This window comes from Brachyistius frenatus, unplaced genomic scaffold (genome assembly GCF_029030835.1).
Source record: "Brachyistius frenatus isolate BFR_SWC_R1_liver_20210118 unplaced genomic scaffold, ASM2903083v1 Contig_255, whole genome shotgun sequence".
In the NCBI taxonomy this organism is placed as follows: Eukaryota; Metazoa; Chordata; class Actinopteri; family Embiotocidae; genus Brachyistius; species Brachyistius frenatus.
Genome location: NW_027210854.1, coordinates 282,819 through 305,496, shown reverse-complemented (window position 1 = coordinate 305,496; position 22,678 = coordinate 282,819). Strand labels below are relative to the sequence as shown.

The window sequence follows — 22,678 nt, the reverse complement described above, 5'->3', positions numbered from 1 at the left end:
TTTATTATTTTCATGCTGACATCTTGGAGTCAAAACTCATAACAGACAGTCATGTGATGAGTAATGTAACTATGTACTGCAGTTGTTGAGTAATCTGTAAAATATTAATGAGTGCAATACTACTGAGGGCCGCTAGGGGGTCGGCTCCAAAAAGCCACTGGCTTCATAGACTCCCATTCAACTTCTCTCATCAAATATGAAGTCAGTAAATTATCTTTTACTATATATTTTGCTAAATTTGCCACTTCTGATTAGTTTTCTGGCGATCCATCTGAAAATAATCAACCATATTAATTTGTAATTTGGCCTCAAACAGCAGTATGTTTGGGAGCATGTCTGTTTTGACTGACACATGCTCGTGTAGCGTCCTCGGGTTCTCAGACAGATTAAGTCAGATCCACCCTTCGCTCCTCCCCATCGCATCCAAATATAGTAATTTCCTGCTCTGTAAAAATACTGTATGGAAGCAACAAAACAACCGGTGTCATCATTGTACGTTGGTGTTTGGACACAGTGTTTAATATTCTTCCTCTCAACAGGTGAACCTCTGACATCAAGAGACCAAACAAACTGATATCACTGACATGTTACTGGAGTTACGACTGTAGTTTCTGTAAAGTTTCTACATTTTCACAACTCGTAACTGGAAACAACTGCATTAACATCCTACTACTGAATAACGCTGCCAAGTACGAAGCAGACTGTTGCTCTGCTGCAATTTCAGTTATTGAGTGTAATTTGTGTGAGGCTGAATTTTTAAGATGTTCAGACAGAGTAAGAAGTGATTTTTTTTTTTTTTTAAAATAAATGCCTTTAATAGAGACAGTAGTGAGAGAGATGACCAGAAACAAAGTGAAAGAAATGGTTTAACATCAAGGTCCAAGAGTGTAATGAACCATTCTCACAATTGTATAAGTCAATACAGCGGTTTCTTCTTTGGAGAGTTTTAACATCATTTGTGGACGAAGCGATGAACTGTGTTCACAGACGATGGTTTTCACAAGTGTTCCTGAGCCCATGCAGTGATTTCCACTCCAGAATAGTGTGTTTTTAATGCAGTGCTGCCTGAAGGCCCGAAGATCACCACCATCCAATATTGGTTTCCATCCTTGTCCCTTGTGTTCAGAGATTTCTCCAGATTCTCTGAATCTTTTAATGATATTATGAACCGTAGACGATGAAATCCACTAATTCTTTGTAGTTTTACGTTGAGGAACATTATTCTTAGATTGTTGAACTATTTTCCAACACAGTCTTTCACAGAGTGGTGAACCTCTCCCCATCTTCACTGCTGAGAGACTCTGCTTCTCTGAAATCATCTTTTATACCCAATCATGTTACTGATCTGTTGCCATGGTAACCTGATCAGTTGTCAGATGTCAAACCTGGTCTTCTATTTTTTTTGGCTTTTTTGTTGACCCTGTCCCAACTTTTTGCTGGAATCAAATTCAAAACACTTCATAGAATAGAATTTCTCAGTTTCAACATTTGATATGTTGTCTTTGGTCTATTTTCAAATAAATATGAGTTTACATGATTTGCATTCTGTTTTTAATTACAGTTTACACAGCGGGCTGTATCCCATCTTGAAAAATATTTTTATGCTCTTTAAGTTTTATGATTCCAATTCATGAACATAAGAAGAAGAAAATATGAGTGGAGGAATAGCTATCACAGCAAAAACACATTTACATGCCATTTCCACAACACTGTTGTTCACATGGCAAGCTAGGTTACTGCTTACGTCTGTATTTTTGGTACAAGTTGGGGTAAATAAACATAGACACAGTCCAGCAGTCAGATTTTTATAAATCTAATTTCTGTTTATTATAAATACATCTTTTACCTTCCATATCAGTTTAGCAGGAACTTTTTCCGTCTTAACACGTGTGCCGATGTTTAGATCTCAATGGTACAATTGATGTATGAGAATTACAGGTTACAATCCACTGTGTCAGTGGGTCTGGCTCTGTCGGCAGCTGAGTCCATGCTGAACAAAAGAAGAGCACAGAGGACTGAAGTGTCATCACTGAGGTCAGAAGTGCCCCCGGCCTCTCCCTCTCTCTCTGGGTAACCCTGGATGATTAAATTATCTGCAGCAAATGGATTTAAAAGCTTTAGTTTATTGTGCCAGAGAAAGAAACTGCCATAAACAGTTAGTTGTATGATAAACATGCAGCCATGCATAGACAGCGAAAGCAGCAAGCAAACACACACTTGAAGGCACAGAGACACAAAAATGCACACCGAGCATGGACGCACACATAGCTACTCTGAAACTAGAGCACTCGGCTCCGAGTCATGTTTACCAGCATTAATAGGAAATATTAATTTGATAACAGATAAATCCGAAGAGAAAACTCCATCACAAAGGTGCTGACATACACAACAGAGAATTAAGATATTGTACTCAAACTTTCCCTAATATCCATGTATGTATAGGATGGAAGTATCTAGCTTAACAATTCTTAAATATAACATATAAAGTGATATTCTCAAAGATTTTTATTGAAAGAAATGTCTGTTAAGGAACACTATCTGTCGCTGAATGAGGAATCACGAAGGTGAGTGAGCATGTGGCCCACGGATGAAAGCCCCAGTAGAGTATTACAAATTCAAGGCACCGAGTATCTGCTTTTATCCACAACTCAGCAGTGGTTTCAAGATTGTTACTATAAATGATTGATCAATATTACACGAGAGGGTGTGTTCTAACGCTTTAGCGCCTCGGTCCGGACCGCATCACCGAAGTGCCAATAATGAGGTTAAAACAGCCTCCAGTGTAATACTGAGATTATACAACAAGTTACCAACTAAATAAAACATGTCATCTACATGTGTTCATAATTGTGGAGCAATTCACTCTCTAAATATAAAACTTTTTGTTAGCGTTTCCATGACAACACATGGGGTATGACTAACAACTGGAAAACAATCAGTCCCGTCAGTAGACCCGTATGTAATGTATGTGATGTTTACTACTCCAGGAAGTAATCCGACCCTTAGCAACCACCTAGCAACAGAGAGGATTTCTAGTCTCCAACTGAATAAATACAGAACATAGAAACACTAAACTGCTCAGCGAGCTCAGTCTGGTTGGAACAAAGATATCTAATGAACAAAGATATCTAATGAACTAAGATGTCTGAGGAGCAAAGATATCTGATGAACAAAGATATCTGATGAACAAAGATATCTGATGAACAAAGATATCTGATGAACAAAGATATCTGAGGAACAAAGATATCTGATGAACAAAGATATCCATGTTCTCATGTGTTTTTAACATTTTATCACCGTGTCATGTGTTCAAACCAAACCGGTCCAGCTAGCCTCCTCTAGGATTGTAAGTGCGTGACTATCCGTGGTGTTACAGTACGGGTGCTCGGAGCGACCAAAAAGGACCAAAAGAGACCCGACTTCATCAAATGGGTCATTTAATAGACCTATAACAAGTAGAAACTACATTATATTACATATTATATGAAACTCTATTCTAATTCTATTTTCCCATTGAGGAAGTGGAGGGATATTTGTAGTGATGAGCAGGGTGTGATGTCATGATGATTTGAGCACGTTCCAGATATCCAGTTGACCAATCAGATCTCTGGGTCAGAACCACTTGCTGTATAATTATCAATATTGATCTTTCATTCGATGTGGAGTAACTTCCAACACAACACCAACAACTCCTTTCTGACTCGAAAAAAGACTAAAAACATTTCAGTGAAGTATTGTGTAGTAAGTTGGATTGTATTTCAATGGAGAAGGTTTTTTTTCTGGTCAGTCTGTATAATGAGATAAGGAAAATCCCATGAGTTTGTTGAGTTCACTTGTTTAAGAGGCTTCTGTGTTGGATTTAGGTCAAGAGTTAAAACCTGGCCAAAGATTTACAACATGAATGGCGTCAATGCCTGCAAATGCTCTGGCAAGTACCGTGATACAAAGTTGTGTGTCTGTTTGTGTGCACAGTACGGTGTGTAGTAATTCTTCTCTTTGTTCTGTGGTTATAAATACCTGGACATATGGACTGATTGGTCCTGTGGATCCAGAACACTTGAACTGAACTGACAAAGGGCTGGGGTAGCGGGACACATCAAAGACAGGACTTTCACCCAGGAGACCAGTTTGTATAAAAGCAAAAGTCAATGTGGATTTATTTTAAGTAATCTGAGGGAAAATCAAAAAGTTAAGAGACTGCAAATTCCAAGTTACGTCAGCTGTTTAAAATTAAGACCTTTATTAAAAATGTTATTGTGACTTTTTTATACATGCTTATTTGCAATTTGAACATGTAGCTGAAACTTGAGCAGACAGCACACATAACACTTTCTGGTCAAATTATTAGGTGAACTGACAAAAGCCGCAGGGAGTCAAATCGGGTGAGTGAGTGTGGTGGGGAGAGACCATTGTGTTGATGCATCGCTGAGAGTGCTGCATGTGGGATATCAGTTAAAAAAATGTTTGATACCGGTACTGGGACTGACCCCTTGACTTCAATACTGGCACTTTTTTAGATACAAATTTTATGAATCCATTTCAAGAAAATGTATAAAGGGCAAGGAGCTCCGAAACCTGGAGGAAGCTTGGAGTAGAGCCACTGCTGCTTTGTGCCGAAAGCAGTGGCTTGGGCACCTGATCAGGAGGCCTCCTGGGCAGATCCAAAACACAGTAGAGTACTTATGTCATATCTTCACCTGTCCGCTTCACCTGTCTGCTTCACCTGTACGCCTAACCTGTGCGCTTCACCTGTCCGCTTCACCTGCCGGCTTCACCTGTACGCCTAGTGTGCTTCACCTGTCCGCTTCACCTATACACTTCACCTGTCCGCTTCACCTGTACGCTTCACACAACTCCAAACAAAACCAATTATCTCCTGAAAGTGGACGTACCCACAGCTAAGGTCAGCAAGCTAGCAAAGAAAAGACAACAAATAAGCAGCTTTGGAATGACCAGGAGTTTTTTTGTTAAATTGTAATCACACTAGTGTGTTGGCTAAACCTTTTTTATAAGAAGCTTTCCTTTTTAAGTTTAAAGTCTCAATCCTATTCCAAGATAACCCTGAATTCAGTGTGGGAAGCTCCCTTCAAAAGAATACGTTACCGTTCTCACAGGTTGAGATAGATATCTATCTATCTATCTATCTATCTATCTATCTATCTATCTATCTATCTATCTATCTATCTATCTGTCTGTCTGTCTGTCTGTCGGTCTGTCCATCTATATTGAACAACACACAGGTGCCTGGAATCAGGTCGAATATTCAAAACCCAGGAACAACACATATTTCTGGCTTTTCTTTTCCTAAAACAAGGAACAGACTTTCATCCAAAAAAAAAAAAAATGTCTTACAATATAATACAAGACAAAAAACTCCCCCAAAAAATATGATATTTATAAGGGATGTGGATGGAGAGAGATTTGGACTGAAAGCGAATGAAATCATACAGCAACGCGCAACTTTTCCTCCATTTTGTTGGAAGTTCTTTTATGTCAAGACATCAACCTTTTGCTTCGATTTCACGGGGAATAAAAAATGACTGTTGCCCCCAAACAAGCGAGCAACAGAGTTTCAGTCCTCTCAGCTGCTTCTCATCAACCCTCGGCTGTCTGTGGAGACTTTGAAAAGGTTATCGGCAGAACCCTCTGTTTGCTAACAAAATTCACAAAGTGTCCCTTCATCCAGAATAATGTGGAGTAGTTATAGTATTGCTAAAATCATATCGACATCACATATGATTATTCTAATGTTTCCTGCATTTAAAACACATCAACTACAAACACACTAAACTCACTATTCACCAGTTCTGCCTCCTATGTCTTCCTTGTTTCTGTCCTTTTGCACTTACTGTCAGTCATCAGTCTACCTCAGTATAGCACTGAGATCTCCATGGAAACAAGGTTTAGTGTAGTCAGCAGAGATGTAGGGACAGACTGAAGTTACGCTTTAATACCAAGCAGCAACCATCAGTGATGTCATCAACCAGCAACCATCAGTGATGTCATCAACCATCAGTGAGGTCATCAACCATCAACCATCAGTGAGGTCATTAACTAGCAACCATCAGTGAGGTCATCAACCAGCAACCATCAGTGAGGTCATCAACCATCAGTGAGGTCATCAACCAGCAACCATCAGTGAGGTCATCAACCAGCAACCATCAGTGAGGTCATCAACCATCAACCATCAGTGAGGTCATCAACTAGCAACCATCAGTGAGGTCATCAACCAGCAACCATCAGTGAGGCCATCAACCATCATCCATCAGTGATGTCACCAACCATCAACCATCAGTGAGGTCATCAACCAGCAACCATCAGTGAGGTCATCAAACATCAGTGAGGTCATCAATCATCAGTGAGGTCATAAACCATCATCCATCAGTGATGTCATCAACCATCAACCATCAGTGATGTCATCAACCATCAACCATCAGTGAGGTCGTCAACCAGCAACCATCAGTGAGGTCATCAAACATCAACCATCAGTGAGGTCATTAACTAGCAACCATCAGTGAGGTCATCAAACATCAGTGAGGTCATAAACCATCATCCGTCAGTGATGTCATCAACCATCAACCATCAGTGAGGTTGTCAACCAGCAACCATCAGTGAGGTCATCAATCATCAACCATCAACGAGGTCATCAACCAGCAACCATAAGTGAGGTCATCAAACATCAGTGAGGTCATAAACCATCATCCATCTGTGATGTCATCAACCATCAACCATCAGTGAGGTCATCAACCATCATCCATCAGTGATGTCATCAACCATCAGAGGTCATCAACCATCAGTGAGGTCGTAAACCATCAACCATCAGTGATGTCATCAACCATCAGTGATGTCATCGTTGGTTTGTAAACATTATGAATCCTCCAGTTCAGATTCTGTCCGTCACCATCTTGCTAGTTCGGAGTGGTTTGGAGCAGGAAGTGACCATATTTGGACGAGCTGGGGGAGGAGCCAGCGGTGGATCTTACTGATCTGATTGGAAACCTGACAATACTACGTCCCGTCCAGCGATAGCTGTAACCTGACTGCACCACAGGCCTGTCAATCAAACAGACACGCCCCCAAAAACAGGTCTTCTTGAATCTTCTTTTCTAATGAATGAGGGATTATTTTCAGATGGACCTCCAGAAAACTAAGAAGAAGGAGTGACTTTAGCTAACAACACCGAGATAACTGATGGACACATTTTATTGAGATGTTCTCTGTTGTATTGCAGTTTAAGCCACTTCGGTATCGGCCTCATTTTTCAGACCCCGAGGAACACATCACCACTCGCTTTAAACAGCTACAGGAAGGAATATCGTAAACCCTGAATTGGTTTTGTTTTGAATGTTGTTTTTATGCCACAGTGCTCAGCCTTTTGTGGTCACTTCATGTAAACAGGTAACAGGTAGGTCCGTTGTTATGTTGCTTCCAGCTCATCACTACGAGGATGTGCCCCCATTCATCTCTATTCACTCACCTTGCATGCAGAACTTGAGCTCCTTTGCATCGGTGACAGTGGTGGCTGGCAACCTGTCAGGAACCTTCTTGCTCATGCGGTTGTAGTTCCTCCTCCTCTTTGTCTCACCCCACAGGTTAGAGCCGCCGTGCATGCTGGGAATGTTGAGCACAGCAATGCCCTCTAAGGAAGTGTTGCTGAGGTCCAAGATGATCCCATCGCACTGAGGATATGTCAGGAGGGATGACGAAAAGACAGAAATAATAAGGAAAACAGAAATGAGCAAAAAGAAACACAATACAACCAGATTTCATTTCATAATCTGTTTATCTCCGACTGGAAAAGTTGAATACAGATGATTCTTCCTCTGTGTTCGCAGTGAAGCTGCAGAATGACTGACACCAAGGTGGTAGTAGTTTGTAATGCAGTCGTAGGCCTGCAACACGCTGCCTGTGTGGCCTCATTTCATGTCGGCGTCCATGAGACGTGTGCGGTGCATCATTTATAAAATGGAACCGACGCCTATTTTTCACGCATGATTCCCAGCCAAAATATTCAGGGTATTCATGTGTGATCACATTTGTACTGTATGATCATAGCAGAAACTCAGTGCATGCTGTGGTGATATCATGAGGACCCTTCACCAGGTGAGGGGCGGGTCTTCTCCGCTGCTCTCTTTATCACTCCTCTGTCTCTGGGTCTTGCTATAAACGAGGATAAACAAAAACCACGAGGTGCTTTTGGGTTAGAACTCATCACTTGTCGGACCTCAAAAATTCACCTCCGATGTTATCAAAGAGAAACTGATTGATATTAGGATGAGCTGGGGGAGGAGCCAGCGGTAAATCTGACTGATCTGATTGGAAACCTGACGATACTACGTCCCGCCCACCGATAGCTGTAACTTGACTGCAACACAGGCCTGTCAATCAAACAGACACGCCCCCAAAAACAGGTGTTCTTGAATCTTCTTTTCTAATGAATGAGGGATTATTTTCAGATGGACCTCCAGAAAACTAATAAGAAGGAGTGACTTTAGCTAACAACACCGAGATAACTGATGGACACATTTTTATTCACTTTGGATTTGATGAGTGAAGTTAAATGGGAGTCTATGGAGCCGGAGGCTTTTTGGAGCCGACCTCTAGTGGCACTCGCTGGTATTGTAGCTGAAGACACTTCTGGATTGAAACCATTTTTCAGACCTGGAAGGTACAGCCACTTCCTTATACAGTCGATGGTGTGGACACACACATGCAATGAGCTGTAGCTGAGCAGCGTGTGACAGGTAACGCACATGCTCAGTTTCACATGATCCAGTGTCCAGCTGAGACATACTAATGACAAATGAATCTGAAAATATATCCTTGATGTGCTGCTGTTTTCAGTGCATTTCATTATCCAATGCCAGGAGCTCAGCTGTTCGGGCAGAAGTTTCTTCAGCCAAAATATTCAGACCTTCACAAGTCGCACAATAACTAGAATGACCATTAGATGAAACTGTATTTTTGAAAGTTGTGTCAGGATTTACATGTTGAAATAAGAAGACAGAGGACTAAAAGTATACGAGTTGCTGCCTCAACATAGTGATCCATACGACAATGATTTGTCATGACTACAAAATGCATCCTGATGCATTACTACATAGACGGCAGCAAAGAGTCCTCAGTCGTCTGGATTCAGCAAATAACTCAAACTCACCCAAAAATGTCAACAACACACTGCTGTGACTCAGCATGCTTAGCTGACTAGTGCTGAGTCACAGCAACTACACCCACACTGGACTTCACTTCACACCTTCAACATGCAAACAAACCGCAGAGGAATGCCTGTGTGTGTGTGTATAAACTGTGCAACACGTAGAAGTTGATACGAACATATATGCACAGAAACACATACTAATGAGTGCAGAAGCAACACAGCTGACGTTAAATGACTTTTCTCTGTTTGTAGAAATGAGGGTCGTTAAAGTTTGTATATAATATCTATACATATGTATAAGGTGTGAAATAGAAGTTCTGGAACTTCAGATCAAATGTCTGCGAGTGCTTGACACACTCAGCAATACTTAAAATCAGTAATGAAAAGTAACAAGGTACATTAACATGTCTTCCTTAGATAATATCCATTTAATATCTAATATCTATTTTACTTTATACTTCCATTAGACTTGTGTATATATCTACACTTCAAAGGCAAATATTTGGTGGGATTGATAAGCAAGTTCTCGGCGGCCATTTCTCTTGAGAGGGCATCTCTCAGTAGACACAACGGGAGGAAGGATGGTGGAGTCGTGTGCTGCTTGGATTGTTCAAATCGCTGCACAATTCATGTTAGATCTCGGGCTCGAACCTCCCACATGTACGACTGAACACGTGTTTGTATTTGGCCACGATAACATTACGTCAGTAGCTAACGTTAGAAAATCTGCTGTCTGGACACAGAAGACTGATAAACAACCTGGTCATCACCATGGAGACTATTACAGCGACCAAACAGAGTAATTATTATTTGTACATGACATTTCTACGTGCCAGTGGACTCAGTAGTGTCTGCCAGTGAATATTTTCATGCACGTTGGATGTCACTTTATTCAGGCGTGCTTACCCTGCAGAGTCCGCTGGCAGACACTCACTCAGTCCAAACATCTGAAACGCCTCGGCATCCAAGAAGTGAAGGATTTAAACTGAACGCTATTACAATGAGCAGATATGAGATATCTGAGTGAAAATGGGATTATACAACAAGTGGTTCTGACCCAGAGATCTGATTGGTCAACTGAACATTATGAACATGCTCAAATCATCATGACATCACACCCTGCTCATCTCTAGAAATATCACTCCACCTCCTCAATGGGAAAATAGAATTAGAATAGAATTTTTACATGTAATATAATCTCGTTTCTACTTGTTGTAGTTCTATTAAATGACCCATTTGGTGAAGTCGGGTCTCTTTTGGTCCTTTTTGGTCGCTCCGAGCACCCGTACCGTAACACCACGGGTAGTCACGCACTTACAGTCCTAGCGGAGGCTAGCTGGACCGGTTTGGTTTGAACACATGACACGGAGCTAAAATGTTAAAAACACATGAGAACATGGATATCTTTGTTCATCAGATATCTTTGTTCATCAGATATCTTTGTTCCACCCAGACTGAGCTAGCTGAGCAGTTTAGTGTTTCTATGTTCTGTATTTATTCAATTGGAGACTAGAAATCCTCTCTGTTGCTAGGTGGTTGCTAAGGGTCCGACTACTTCCTGGAGTAGTAAACATTACATACGTTACATATGGGTCTACTGACTGGACTGATTGTTTTCCAGTTGTTAGTCATGCCCCATGTGTTGCCATGGAAACGGAGATCACACTAACAAAAAGTTGTATATTTAGAGAGTGAATTGCTCCACATGTAGATGACATGTTTTATTTAGTTGGTAACTTGTTGTATAATCCCTTCGGTCCTGAACGCATCACTGTTGTGCCAACAATGACGTTAAAGCACACCCTGTCATGTAATATTGCTTAAACGTATCACACATATAACGAGAAAAGAAAGTCCCATTTTTTGTAAAAAAAAATTTTAAAGTCAATAAATCAGAGATCAAAACAAAGTAATCATTTTCAGAAGTATTAAAAGTCTGATATGTTTTATTTGTGCCATAGAGCCCCTGTGTTGTCCAAAAACTGTTAAAAGCACATCAGTGAGCCACAATTTGGCATTTTTCTTCATTAACATGAATGCTATTCATCAATATATTTTGAGTCAATCTCAACATAAACATACATAAAGCACCGAATGTAGAATAATCCTCTGCTGGAAATAGTTCCCAACAAATTCACACATTTAAGTAACATTTGCTAAAAACTACAATGCTCTGGTGTTTTGACAGTTCATTGAGTAATTTTTTAAACATGGTGGGGGAAGACAGACTAAGAGATAATATGAAATAGATAACTACCCTCTCCACCTGACTGTTGGTTATTAAATCACATCTGGAGTGTTGCTGCACTTGACAGAGTATTGACAAGTATTGGTGAAATAATTAACATGAATTCAGTGTTGTTGTGCTTCATTTCTGTTGCATCAGAGTTTCCATTGACTATTTTTGGAGCAGGTTGCATAACATCACCATCACGAGTCTACGACCTTGAATTTAGATATTTGATTAAGGTGAAGTAAAAAAATTCTAGTTTGCCGGCATTTGTGAAATCTCACTCTGGACTAATTAAGGAAGTTGATGCTGTAATATGATACCAGAACGAAGCTGGTCTGGTGCTTCAGTGGGCGGAGCCCACACGAACAGACCAACCCAAAATCAGACAGACAGCTTTGCTGGATGTTCTACTTATTTCATCCCAGTTACAGAAGTAATTAAAACAAGATTTTATCAATGCAACTTTCTGATTCAGTTAATTTTAAGGTGATGTGAATCAGGCAGTTGACGCGCAATCACAAAAAAACGTGATAGAATCCTGGAGGGACTGTACAGTTATGGAGCATTTTACTTACTCAATGCAGGGATTGTTTCTTTGTTGAAAGAATACGCTCGGCTTTGAACAGAAAGTGGAAGAGCTCTATATTAACAAAAGATCTGCAGATAAAAGATGTGTTATAACACTGACTTCATTAATAACACCTTCAATATGTCTGTCTTACATGTAACATGGCTTCCAAAGATATTCATGTCAGATTGTTTTTGAATTCTCAACCTTTTGCAGCTTGTCTGCATTCATCTGCAGTCATTTCTGAAAAAGGATGTTTCTCGTGTTTTCTGGGAGTCTTGCTGTGCTTCAAGCACCCAGGTGACACATTATGCAGTGCTGTATGACAGAATGAGGCATTCAAGGACTTTATGGAGCATTAATCTGACGATGAGCTAATTATACCCCACTTTAGGAATATAAGCAAAGTACCTTGTTGTAAATTTCTGCTTTACTTTTCAGAAAAACAAAAGAAGCGAATGTAAAAGCCTGTCAGGAAAAATACAGAAAAGCAAATGTTTTGATATGTGGAGTTTTAAATATCACTCTTTTGTTTTTAAAGACACAGCTGCATTGCTTCTATCAGCTGGCCAACCAGTCAATTCCTGTCACCACTCATCCACCATGCTGTGATCAGGCTGTGACTCACCTCCACTTCTATGCATTCGTTGAGTTTCTTGCAGGTGGCAGATATCGTCTCAGTGGTGCCGAACTCAAAGTACCAAAGCTTGTTCTTCTTTCTACGGAGCGAGACAGGAAACAGAAGACAGACAGCGTTTGTTTTTTTGTGAGCACATTAGAAAGTAGTCCTAGTAAAGTGTTATGAGCCTTCAGCGGGATTTGTTTTTGGTGTAGTGGACACATATTGAAGCTATCCGGTGCCTTGAGTCATCTCACATTTTCTGACAGCTCAGAACAGCTAGTGGTCATGAGAAGCAAGAGGTCAGAGCTCCATTGATCGCTGCACCCCGAAGCCTTCGAGCTGGCGTGGCGGCTACATACTGAAGCACAGAAAGTTGACCCACCATCTGTCAAACAGGCTGTCTGCTGTTGTCCGCTCGTCCGTCAAAACAGCGCCGTGAGCTGCAATGTGAAAATGGCCTGTGGACTGCTGGTAGAGACTGAGATAAATACTACTGGGATTCAACCTCCAGGTCTGACGTGGCTCATCCGCCCTGCAGGATGTGTCAGAGGTGACCTGATGGACGTAGTTTTGTTTTTATCCTGATTCATTTGTAACCATGCTGATTATGAACAGTGGTTGAATAATAAGGTGAAATCTGTAGTGGGGCATCAACGGTAAACATCATCCCAGCGGGGATGTGTGCGTTTTCAGTAGTTAGAAGACTCACTGACAGTACGACTCAGAGACCCAAAGTCCTCCTAACCTGTCGACAAAATCAGTGATAAACACACTGATGCTGTGTTCCAGATGTTGTACTCGTGTTCCAGATGTTGTTCTTTTGTTCCAGATGTTGTTCTTGCGTTCTAGATGTTGTTCTTGTGTTCCAGATGTTGTTCTTGTGTTCTAGATGTTGTTCTTGTGTTCCAGGTGTTGTTTTTGTGTTCCAGATGTTCTTGTGTTCCAGGTGTTGTTCTTGTGTTCCAGGTGAGGTTCTTGTGTTCCAGGTGTTGTTTTTGTGTTCTAGATGTTGTTCTTGTGTTCCAGGTGTTGTTTTTGTGTTCCAGATGTTCTTGTGTTCCAGGTGTTGTTCTTGTGTTCCAGGTGAGGTTCTTGTGTTCCAGATGTTGTTCGTGTGTTCTAGATGTTGTACTTGTGTTCCAGATGTTGTACCTGTGTTCCAGGTGAGGTTCTTGTGTTCCAGGTGTTGTTTTTGTGTTCCAGATGTTGTTCTTGTGTTCCAGATGTTGTTCTTGTGTTCCAGATGTTGTACTTATGTTCCAGATGTTGTGCTCGTGTTCCAGATGTTGTTCTTGGGTTCCAGATGAGGTTCTTGTGTTCCAGATGTTGTTCTTGTGTTCCAGATGTTGTACTTATGTTCCAGATGTTGTACTTGTGTTCCAGGTGTTGTTTATGTGTTCCAGATGTTGTTCTTGGGTTCCAGATGAGGTTCTTGTGTTCCAGATGTTGTTCTTGTGTTCCAGATGTTGTACTTGTGTACTAACTCTCTCTATTCTGAGTGCATCAGTGTGTTAAAGTACACTAACATCAGAACACTACAAGTACCAGGATGAAGCACTCAGAACGCTCCAAACAAGAAGTGTGAAACTCTGGACACTTTCCACCCTAAACGGTCGCCATCCTGGCTCTGTAGAGGAAGGGGCGGGGCCACCGGCATAAAGGATTTTCAAATTAAAGCATGTGAGGAAGCTGCAGCTGTTCCTGAACACAAAGTTTTTCTTTTTCACTGGATAGAAGAATCAGTGTGTTTATTGAGTGCTTGAACACATGTAGATGTAGAACACAAGCAGAACATCTGGAACACAAGTAGATGTAGAACACAAGTAGAACATGTGGAACACAAGTAGAACATGTAGAACACCAGTAGAACATGTGGAACACAAGTAGAACATGTGGAACACCAGTAGAACATGTGGAACACCAGTAGAACATGTAGAACACCAGTAGAACATGTGGAACACAAGTAGAACATGTAGAACACAAGTAGAACATGTGGAACACAAGTAGAACATGTAGAACACCAGTAGAACATGTGGAACACAAGTAGAACATGTGGAACACCAGTAGAACATGTGGAACACCAGTAGAACATGTAGAACACCAGTAGAACATGTGGAACACAAGTAGAACATGTAGAACACAAGTAGAACATGTGGAACACAAGTAGAACATGTAGAACACCAGTAGAACATGTGGAACACAAGTAGAACATGTGGAACACCAGTAGAACATGTGGAACACCAGTAGAACATGTGGAACACCAGTAGAACATGTGGAACACCAGTAGAACATGTGGAACACCAGTAGAACATGTAGAACACCAGTAGAACATGTGGAACACAAGTAGAACATGTAGAACACCAGTAGAACATGTGGAACACAAGTAGAACATGTGGAACACCAGTAGAACATGTAGAACACCAGTAGAACATGTAGAACACCAGTAGAACATGTGGAACACAAGTAGAACATGTAGAACACCAGTAGAACATGTGGAACGCAGCACAAGAATCTGCAGCCCTGCTCTTGGCTCTGTGATGCTGTCCTTAGGCAGAGCTGAGCTTTATGCTGAACACTAACATCATAACTTGCTCCCTATCAGAAACCTGTGAGGATGTTTAGCAGTTTTACAATGTCTGCTTTCTTCTATGGTTTTAGCCTGCTAACAATTGCTCATTAGCACGTAAAGTACAGCTGAGGCTGCTGAACGGAGGGATTACCTGAACAAAGAAAGCTGTTTTGGCCTCAAACTAATTGTGGAGCAGTTCACTTGATCTGACCTCAATCTGACCACTGGACTCTGCAAGTTTGAGTCTCGCCCACTTTGCAATGTCAAAGGTTCTCAGCAGCTCGTCTGCAAATGAAGCGATGTCGGACCTGGATTAGAAACACAGTATGTGGCCTTCTTGATATTTGGTCTGGTTGGATCCTCTTCAGGACGTTCTTCCTCTAAGATCCTCGACGTTATTAGCAGTGAACAGTCTCACGTGACTTTCAGTGAGAAAAGCTCAGCGAGTGAAATTTTAGTTTGTATGTTTTTATCACAGACAGTAAGTTCAAGAATGAACCTCCATGTTTTTTGAGCATGTGCTCAAAAAAGAATCTCAAAGTGATACATTTCATGATACAACGTTGGCATGTTCACATGATGTGGGCGTAGCGGACGGAGAGTATTTAAACAGAACAGGACCTACAGGATCCATCACACACCTTCAAAGGCTGAAGTTATTAAAACATTCATAAATTTTAGAATTAACATGCACAATACCGAACATGAAATAATAAAGAAACGATTATTAACTTGTCTGAAGCCGTGTTTTTTGTGCCGCTAATTTTCTTTCTCTTTCAGGTTAATTCCTCCCCAGAAACCTCCACTGCTGTCAGATCAGGGGATTATGAGCATATTTGAGATCACAATTAGAAACAGTTGTGATTCTCAACAAGGCGAGCTGCCTGACCTCATTAAGCTGCTTCCACTTGAGACAGCATGGAAGAAATGCAATTAACTCATGTTTTTTCCCCGTCTCTTATGGACAGCGAGTGCAGCAGGGAGACGACCTGACTAAGCCTTTTATTCCCAAGTTTCTGCACAAAAACTAATGCTAAACAAGAACAAAAGGATCAAAGATTTTATGTTAAAAATGAAGGACACACTTTAATCTCATTATGAGGCTCCAGTTCAGCTTACAAAAGTGAAGCACATTTTGAAGAAAGGAAACGTGCTTTATAGGTTCTTGTGTTCAACATCTGGGTTTTGTGTACTACATATATCCTGGTCTCTACATCTTTTAACTGATGGTTCAAAGAGACGGCCCTCAGAGATCCGGGGTTATCTTTCTTTTCTCTTTTATCACCTACTCTTGCTTCTGCCTGTGATAATGGACTCAGATACAGGACTAAGGATGGAAACAGCATTAATTATTGAATTTCAAAGAACAACCCATCTCTTTTGTTCTCATTCTTACTGCCGCTGCTCCTCTGTTTGTATTTTTCACAGTATGTTAAACTAATTAACTGTAGAAGGAAGCATTAACGTTGTCATCATACAAACAACATGAAACACCAGCATAAAAAGCCCAGTTCCCAAGTGAGACAGCGGCCTTCATAACAAGCTCCTACACTTTACTACTCAATGTACAAAGTAGGACTACACTTTGTTACCATGGCAACAACCTGTCACTGTTTGATTTGGGATTAGAGCCACACCTTCAGGAACTGTACTCCAGTGTACATGCGCGCGCACACACACACACACACACACACACACACACACACACACACACACACACACACACACACACACACACACACACACACACACACACACACACACACACACACACACACACACACACATTAAATGTCATAAACTGTCTTCATCTGCCTTCATCCTGTTCTGCTGTGATATATCAGGATTATTTTTGAGACCATTGACAACTCGTTTTATAATTAGTTGACAACGCAACCCGAACCAGAAAAGACCTGCACAAACCTTTACGTAAAAATGAACAAGAGTTGGAATAGTTGTCATTCCAAATACAACCCAGTGTAAAATGGAAATAAAAAAAGAATGCAATGATTTGTAAATCCCATAAACACAGATTTTATTGCGGATAGACAGAAAACAACAAATCAAATGCTGAAACTGTATATAAGCTCATTTTGAATTTGATCCCAGCAACAGGTATCAAAAAAGTTCCATTGAGCTGCATCAACCCTTGTTTTAACAACACTGTAAATGTTTGGGAACCGAGGAGAGCAGTTTCTGAAGTTTTGAAAGTGAAATGTGGTCCCATTCTTGCCTGATAGAGGATTTCAGCTGCTCAACAGTTCAGGGACTCCTTTGTTGTATTGTTCATGTCCTGATGCGCCAGATGTTTTCAATGATTGACAGGTCTGGACTGCAGGAGGCCAGTTTATCAGCGGACTCTTCTACTAGAGAACCATGCTGGTGGAATACGTGCAGAATGTGGTTGGACGTTGTTCTGCTGAAATAAACAAGACCTTCCCTGAAAGAGACGTTGTCTGGATGGCAGCATATGTTGCTCCAAAACCTGAATATATCATTCAGCATTAATGCTTCCTTCCAGATGTTCAAGCTACCCATGCCATGTGCACTAATGCATCCCTGTACCATCACAGATGCTGGCTTTAGAACTGAGCTGATAACAAGCTGGATGGTCCTTCTGAAGTTTTACACTTCGCCTCAATCCATCTTAAAGGAGTTCATTCAGAAAAGTCAGATATTTTTCATAAAACAATAAAAATTCTCAGTTCCAACATTTGATATGTTGTCTTTGGTCTATTTTAAATTAAATAAGGATTTATGGGATTTGCAAATCATTGCATTCTGTTTTTGTTTACATTTTACGCAGTGTCCCAACTTTTTCAGAAATAGGGTTGTATTTGTGGCAGGACTTTTAAAGCATGGCTCCAGGCATATATAATCATGTGCCAGAAAGTTTAGCTTTAACACAGACAAGGCCAACGCTGCCAGTATATTGATCCCACAGTTTCTGATAATTGTGGCTCAGTGTGAAATTAGGTTTCCAGATTAAAGTGGTACGTCACTAGCTGGTTATGACGTTGCTTATTAGCTAATGGTATTAAGATGTGGCCAAACACTATTCAAAGTACCACTCTCCACCTCATTGACTGCTCAGTGTCAGTGTCTCTCACTCCTAGTGGCTGTTTTCAAAATATCACATTCACTAACCTGCTGTTGAACTTCTCAGGGTGCTTTTCCCGCATAAGATGAAAGCGATGGGCGATGGAGGCATCCTGTCGGGGAAAACAGAGACAACATCACCTACATGACATCAATCCTACACATTAACACAGCTTGTGATAGGTCAAAAGCCAAAGCATAAAAATAAGTTAGACTTTAAGTAAAGTATGGTGTTTGTCTGAAAGCCAGTTTATGCTTTTTGTATTTGCATGGCTGCACATGCCCAAGAGAGTCCTGGTGGGTGCATATGTCTTGATTTTGGCCCATATATTTTTATATATATGCAGGTCTTGAACACTTGTAACGCTGGGGTAACAAGGACTGAGCCCAAATGCACGACTGAAGAAGATAAACGCGAGAACAATGCCTCGAACGAAGAGCACGAAGGACAACAACGAACGGGCACCGACCGACAAAAATACGCAGACTCAACACACAAGAGGGTGAGAATACAGTTGGACACGGGTGGAAATGATGAGGGCGGAGGCGAGTGGCGATCAGCAGTGACGTCGCCCGTTGGTTTGTGAACGGCCGTTATGAAGCCTCCGGTTGGAATTTGGCCGTCGGCATTTTGCACATTCGGATCAGTCTGCTGGACAAACGCAACATCTAGCTACGGTACTTTGTCAAATAAAAGAGCTTTTACCCTCTAAAACAACTGAGATGCATTCATAATACTGAACTGCAAAAGTCCAATAAATAACAGGAATTTAGATCTAAAGGCCCAGATGTGAACCTTGTCTGGTAAATGTGTTCAACATTTTTGTAATGCATCCAACATGATTTAAATCATATTAATATAAAGACACAAAAATACCGTGACTATCCAGCAAAATGCTTTGCAGCATGTAGTCACACAGCTTCTACACAAAACACACTTGAGCATTGAGTGGATAGAAATCAAATAGACTGAGCAGCTTTAACTTGACTTCAGGTTGAGCTTGACCAGAGCTCCTTCTGTTCCACTCAGACCCGAGGATGTTATCTGTCTCTGACAGTTTACAGCTGCTGTGCATAGAAAAGAAGCTCAAGATCAACTACATCAACAGCAATAACATGAGCTGCTGTTTGAGACACTAAATGTGTTTTTGCCTCTGTTTCTACTTCCTGGAAAAGCGGCTTTATTTCATGTCATTGTAAATCGATGTTATTTTAGTCAACCAGTTTACCTTCTTTCAATAGAAGAGGCTTATATTTATACCAAAGTGTTGCGTCCTGCAACTGTGACAGGCGAAACCAACGTGATGACAGGCTGCAGGTGTTTGTGAGCAGCAGGAGAACGGAAGGTTCTGACGAGACAGGTGTGCCGGTGCCATCACACCCATCAAAACCATGAAGCGGTGCTACCGGACCACCGCTGTACACCTCTTTAGTCCGACACGGAGATCTCACAGCATCAGCAGATATCAGATCTAAAAAAGAGCTGCTTTAACTGTCAGGGAATATGATGACAGAGTCTGGGAACGAGGAGACGCCACAGGAGGTCCAAGAGCTCAAACTAAAGAGCTGATTATCTTTGGTTATCATCATCAGGAATTCAGAGACTGAAAGTCCTTTACAATCCTCCCAAGGAGACCTATGTTCATGTTTTTCTGTGGTTTTGGTACACTGCGGAGGCTGCAAAGCTCCAAAACATGTTGTCTGTCCCTAAACGTGCTGTCAGTCCGCTGCTGCTGGCGATCACTGAACACAGCAACGTTTGAATGCCTTCTATCCCCCTGAAAAACGCGGCGGTAACAACGCGTGACATTTGGCATCGCCTATAGTTGCCTGTGTGATGAAGGTTGTTTTGATCTTGCCGTTTGAAGTTGTACTCGTGGTGTGTGGGGGCAGGAGGAGGTGCGAGGGGACGGCTGATGTGAAAAGAAGGACGGGGAAAAGAGAGTGACAAACAACAAAAAACAACAAGAACACTGGCTGGGAAATGTCACCTCAGTGCAGCCGGCGGAGGGAGGATTTCCAGATCAGCCCGTTCACTGGCCTCTGGTAATGGGCTCGGTTGGCTTAATGTCAGAGAAATGTCACAGAGGACCTCAAATCTCTCACATCCTCTGATACTGGAATACTGGGACACTGGTAACACTGGGATTTTACAAACTCAAATCTTCATTTATTTCCTATATCAACAGAAACATTCCTGTCTGTATTTAGCTCATTTACGTAGAAACTAAAATACATGAAAAGGCGTGACTCTTTAAAATTTTATTTAAGATTTTTAAAAATAATTTGAACTTTCATTTGACTTTAATGAGATTTTTACTCTTTCCATCTTTGTTATTGTTCTGTGCCTACTTGAAGGCAGAAACTGGGGTTGATCCAGGAATGTAAAGAATAAAACAATAAATTTGATTTTTGCCAATCTCATCTCAGTTTATGAGTTTGTTGATTCAATACATGTTGCAGCTCCTCAAGCTTCTTAAAGGCATCTGAGCAGTTTTCTGAGTATCGTTTTGTGTTTTGAGATCAGTATGTACATGTAAAGGGAGGCTGTAGTCTCTCCCAGCTGACTGTGGGCAGCAGAATTACACAGCAGAATGAGAAAACCCAGGAAGACCAATATGCCGCTGCACCAGCTCGGATTTCTCAACCAAATTTCACGACAGTCCACCGAGTTGTTGTCAGGAGCTCCCGGTCGGACTCCGCTGCTCTACCTGCATCTCCACACCCACGACTCTCCATCCAATTACGCATGAACACAAATCACAAGACAGAGCGGGAGCAGAGCTTTGTAATGATGGCGTCACATATTAGTGGACATAAATAATCCCGTTATGAAGACGGGTCCGACAAGCCTGGCTACTCCGACTGTCGCTCGCAGATTCAGTTTCCTTCTCTTTGAATAAAGTCTGGAAACTCAGCACGTTTTAAAGTTTGCATCTACTCTGAAGGGCGGACCAATTGGAGACCGGTGTTGGTGGTTAACTGCGTTTGTCCCGGCCCTCCTCCACTGGGATTGGACGGCTGGTGACAGTGACGAGCGCAACTCTCGGTGACCAGAAAGAAACACTGAACGTTCAGTGCTCATCACCTCGTCACGTCTCTGGCGTTCATTAAAAACAACGTTAAAAACATTCTGTACTCAGCAGAAAATGCTTTGTTGGACTCGGTAGGTAGTTGCAGCAGTGGCAGAGTATCGGCCGGTTTAGGTGCATGCTGATTGGTTCAAATGAACCCGAGGTAGTGGTATGTAGTAGGATGGAAGGACTGCAAACGGTTCTCTATGGAGGGCGAACAGATGATATTCACACAGTGAAACTGGGTCGGGGTCGCTGCAGGCTACGATCAAACTGCAGGACAAGTGTCCCACAAACATGCTTCTGATGCTGCCAGATTCCAGACAACCTCCTAAAAAGATATCTCTACTGACAGCATTATGTGGTGAGATACATGTCAAATCAGACAAAACTTTGTGTTCCCATACACACACACTCAAAGTGCACACAAATCCATGTAAATGTTTGTAAATCTTATTTTCCATGTGTAGATTCTACATTTGTAAGACTAATTTTCCTCCAAATCAAATGGGCGTCTCACTAAAGGAGGGAGAGTTTCAATCCTGCTGGTATTCAAACAAAACCACAGAAGTGAAACTAAAATAACTGTATTATCGTTGCTCAATTTTTACTGAATATACAGAAATCCTGGAGCTTTCCTAGCGGATCGTCACCTGCATGTCACAGATTACACGGCTGAACTGAAATTAAAGAAGGAATCACAATCAGAAAAGTGAAACTACTTGTCTGTCAGATTGAAAACAGCTGCTCACGCTCTGCTTTTGTCCACTCACGGTTTGAAATAGTTAATGTTACACATTTTACTCATCTGAGAATGGAAGGCAACGTTTCGGTTTTTCAAAGCCGATCTAGACGTGTGAAGATGTTTGTTAGTCCACGTGTTGGACCATGTGTGTGCCGTTCCTCCCGTCTTTAAGACCAGCCAGGTGTCACTCAGCACGGTCATTCATTACCGTGGTAACCTGGCCTGATTTTGGCAAGCACTGACTTCCTGTCACTGATACTTCCCCTGACCTTCAGTCTGTGCCAGGACGACTCCATCGCTCTCTCGCCAACACTTCCCTTCATACGCACACAGACGGATCCTGGCCGCCTTGTTTTCTGACCACTCATCCGTTTTAGACATTGAATTAGTAACAAGATGTTCCAGTGACATCTTTGTTTCATCCAGACATGGGGGATTTACGGCATCGTGATTGGCATCATAATTAATTTACAACTAACTACTTTCTCTAACTTCCAGGGAAACATGGGAAAGACCAGATGATGTGAGAGTGAGGAAAGGACTCGACAAACATTTGCACGCCACTCTGTTGTACGAAAGCTTTATACGCAACCTCCTCCTTGAACATGATT

General features: G+C 41.5%; 1 protein-coding gene across 6 annotated transcripts in view; it reads right to left on the bottom strand.

Moving 5' to 3' along the window:
* The window catches only part of LOC138634242 (diacylglycerol kinase beta), a 178,951-nt gene that overhangs the window by 77,310 nt on the left and 78,963 nt on the right, over positions 1-22,678 (bottom strand). For 5 of the 6 annotated variants that reach the window (XR_011311961.1, XM_069721012.1, XM_069721011.1 and 2 more), the window contains 3 exons: positions 18,297-18,361; positions 12,587-12,677; positions 7,478-7,679 (listed from right to left, as the gene is read on the bottom strand). Coding sequence is in view for 4 of the 6 variants with exons in the window: in XM_069721012.1 (XP_069577113.1) it covers positions 7,478-7,679; positions 12,587-12,677; positions 18,297-18,361 (358 nt within the window). In the remaining 2 variants the exon portion in view is untranslated. The remainder of the gene's footprint in view (positions 1-7,477; positions 7,680-12,586; positions 12,678-18,296; positions 18,362-22,678) is intronic. The other variant, XR_011311962.1, reaches the window with a different exon arrangement.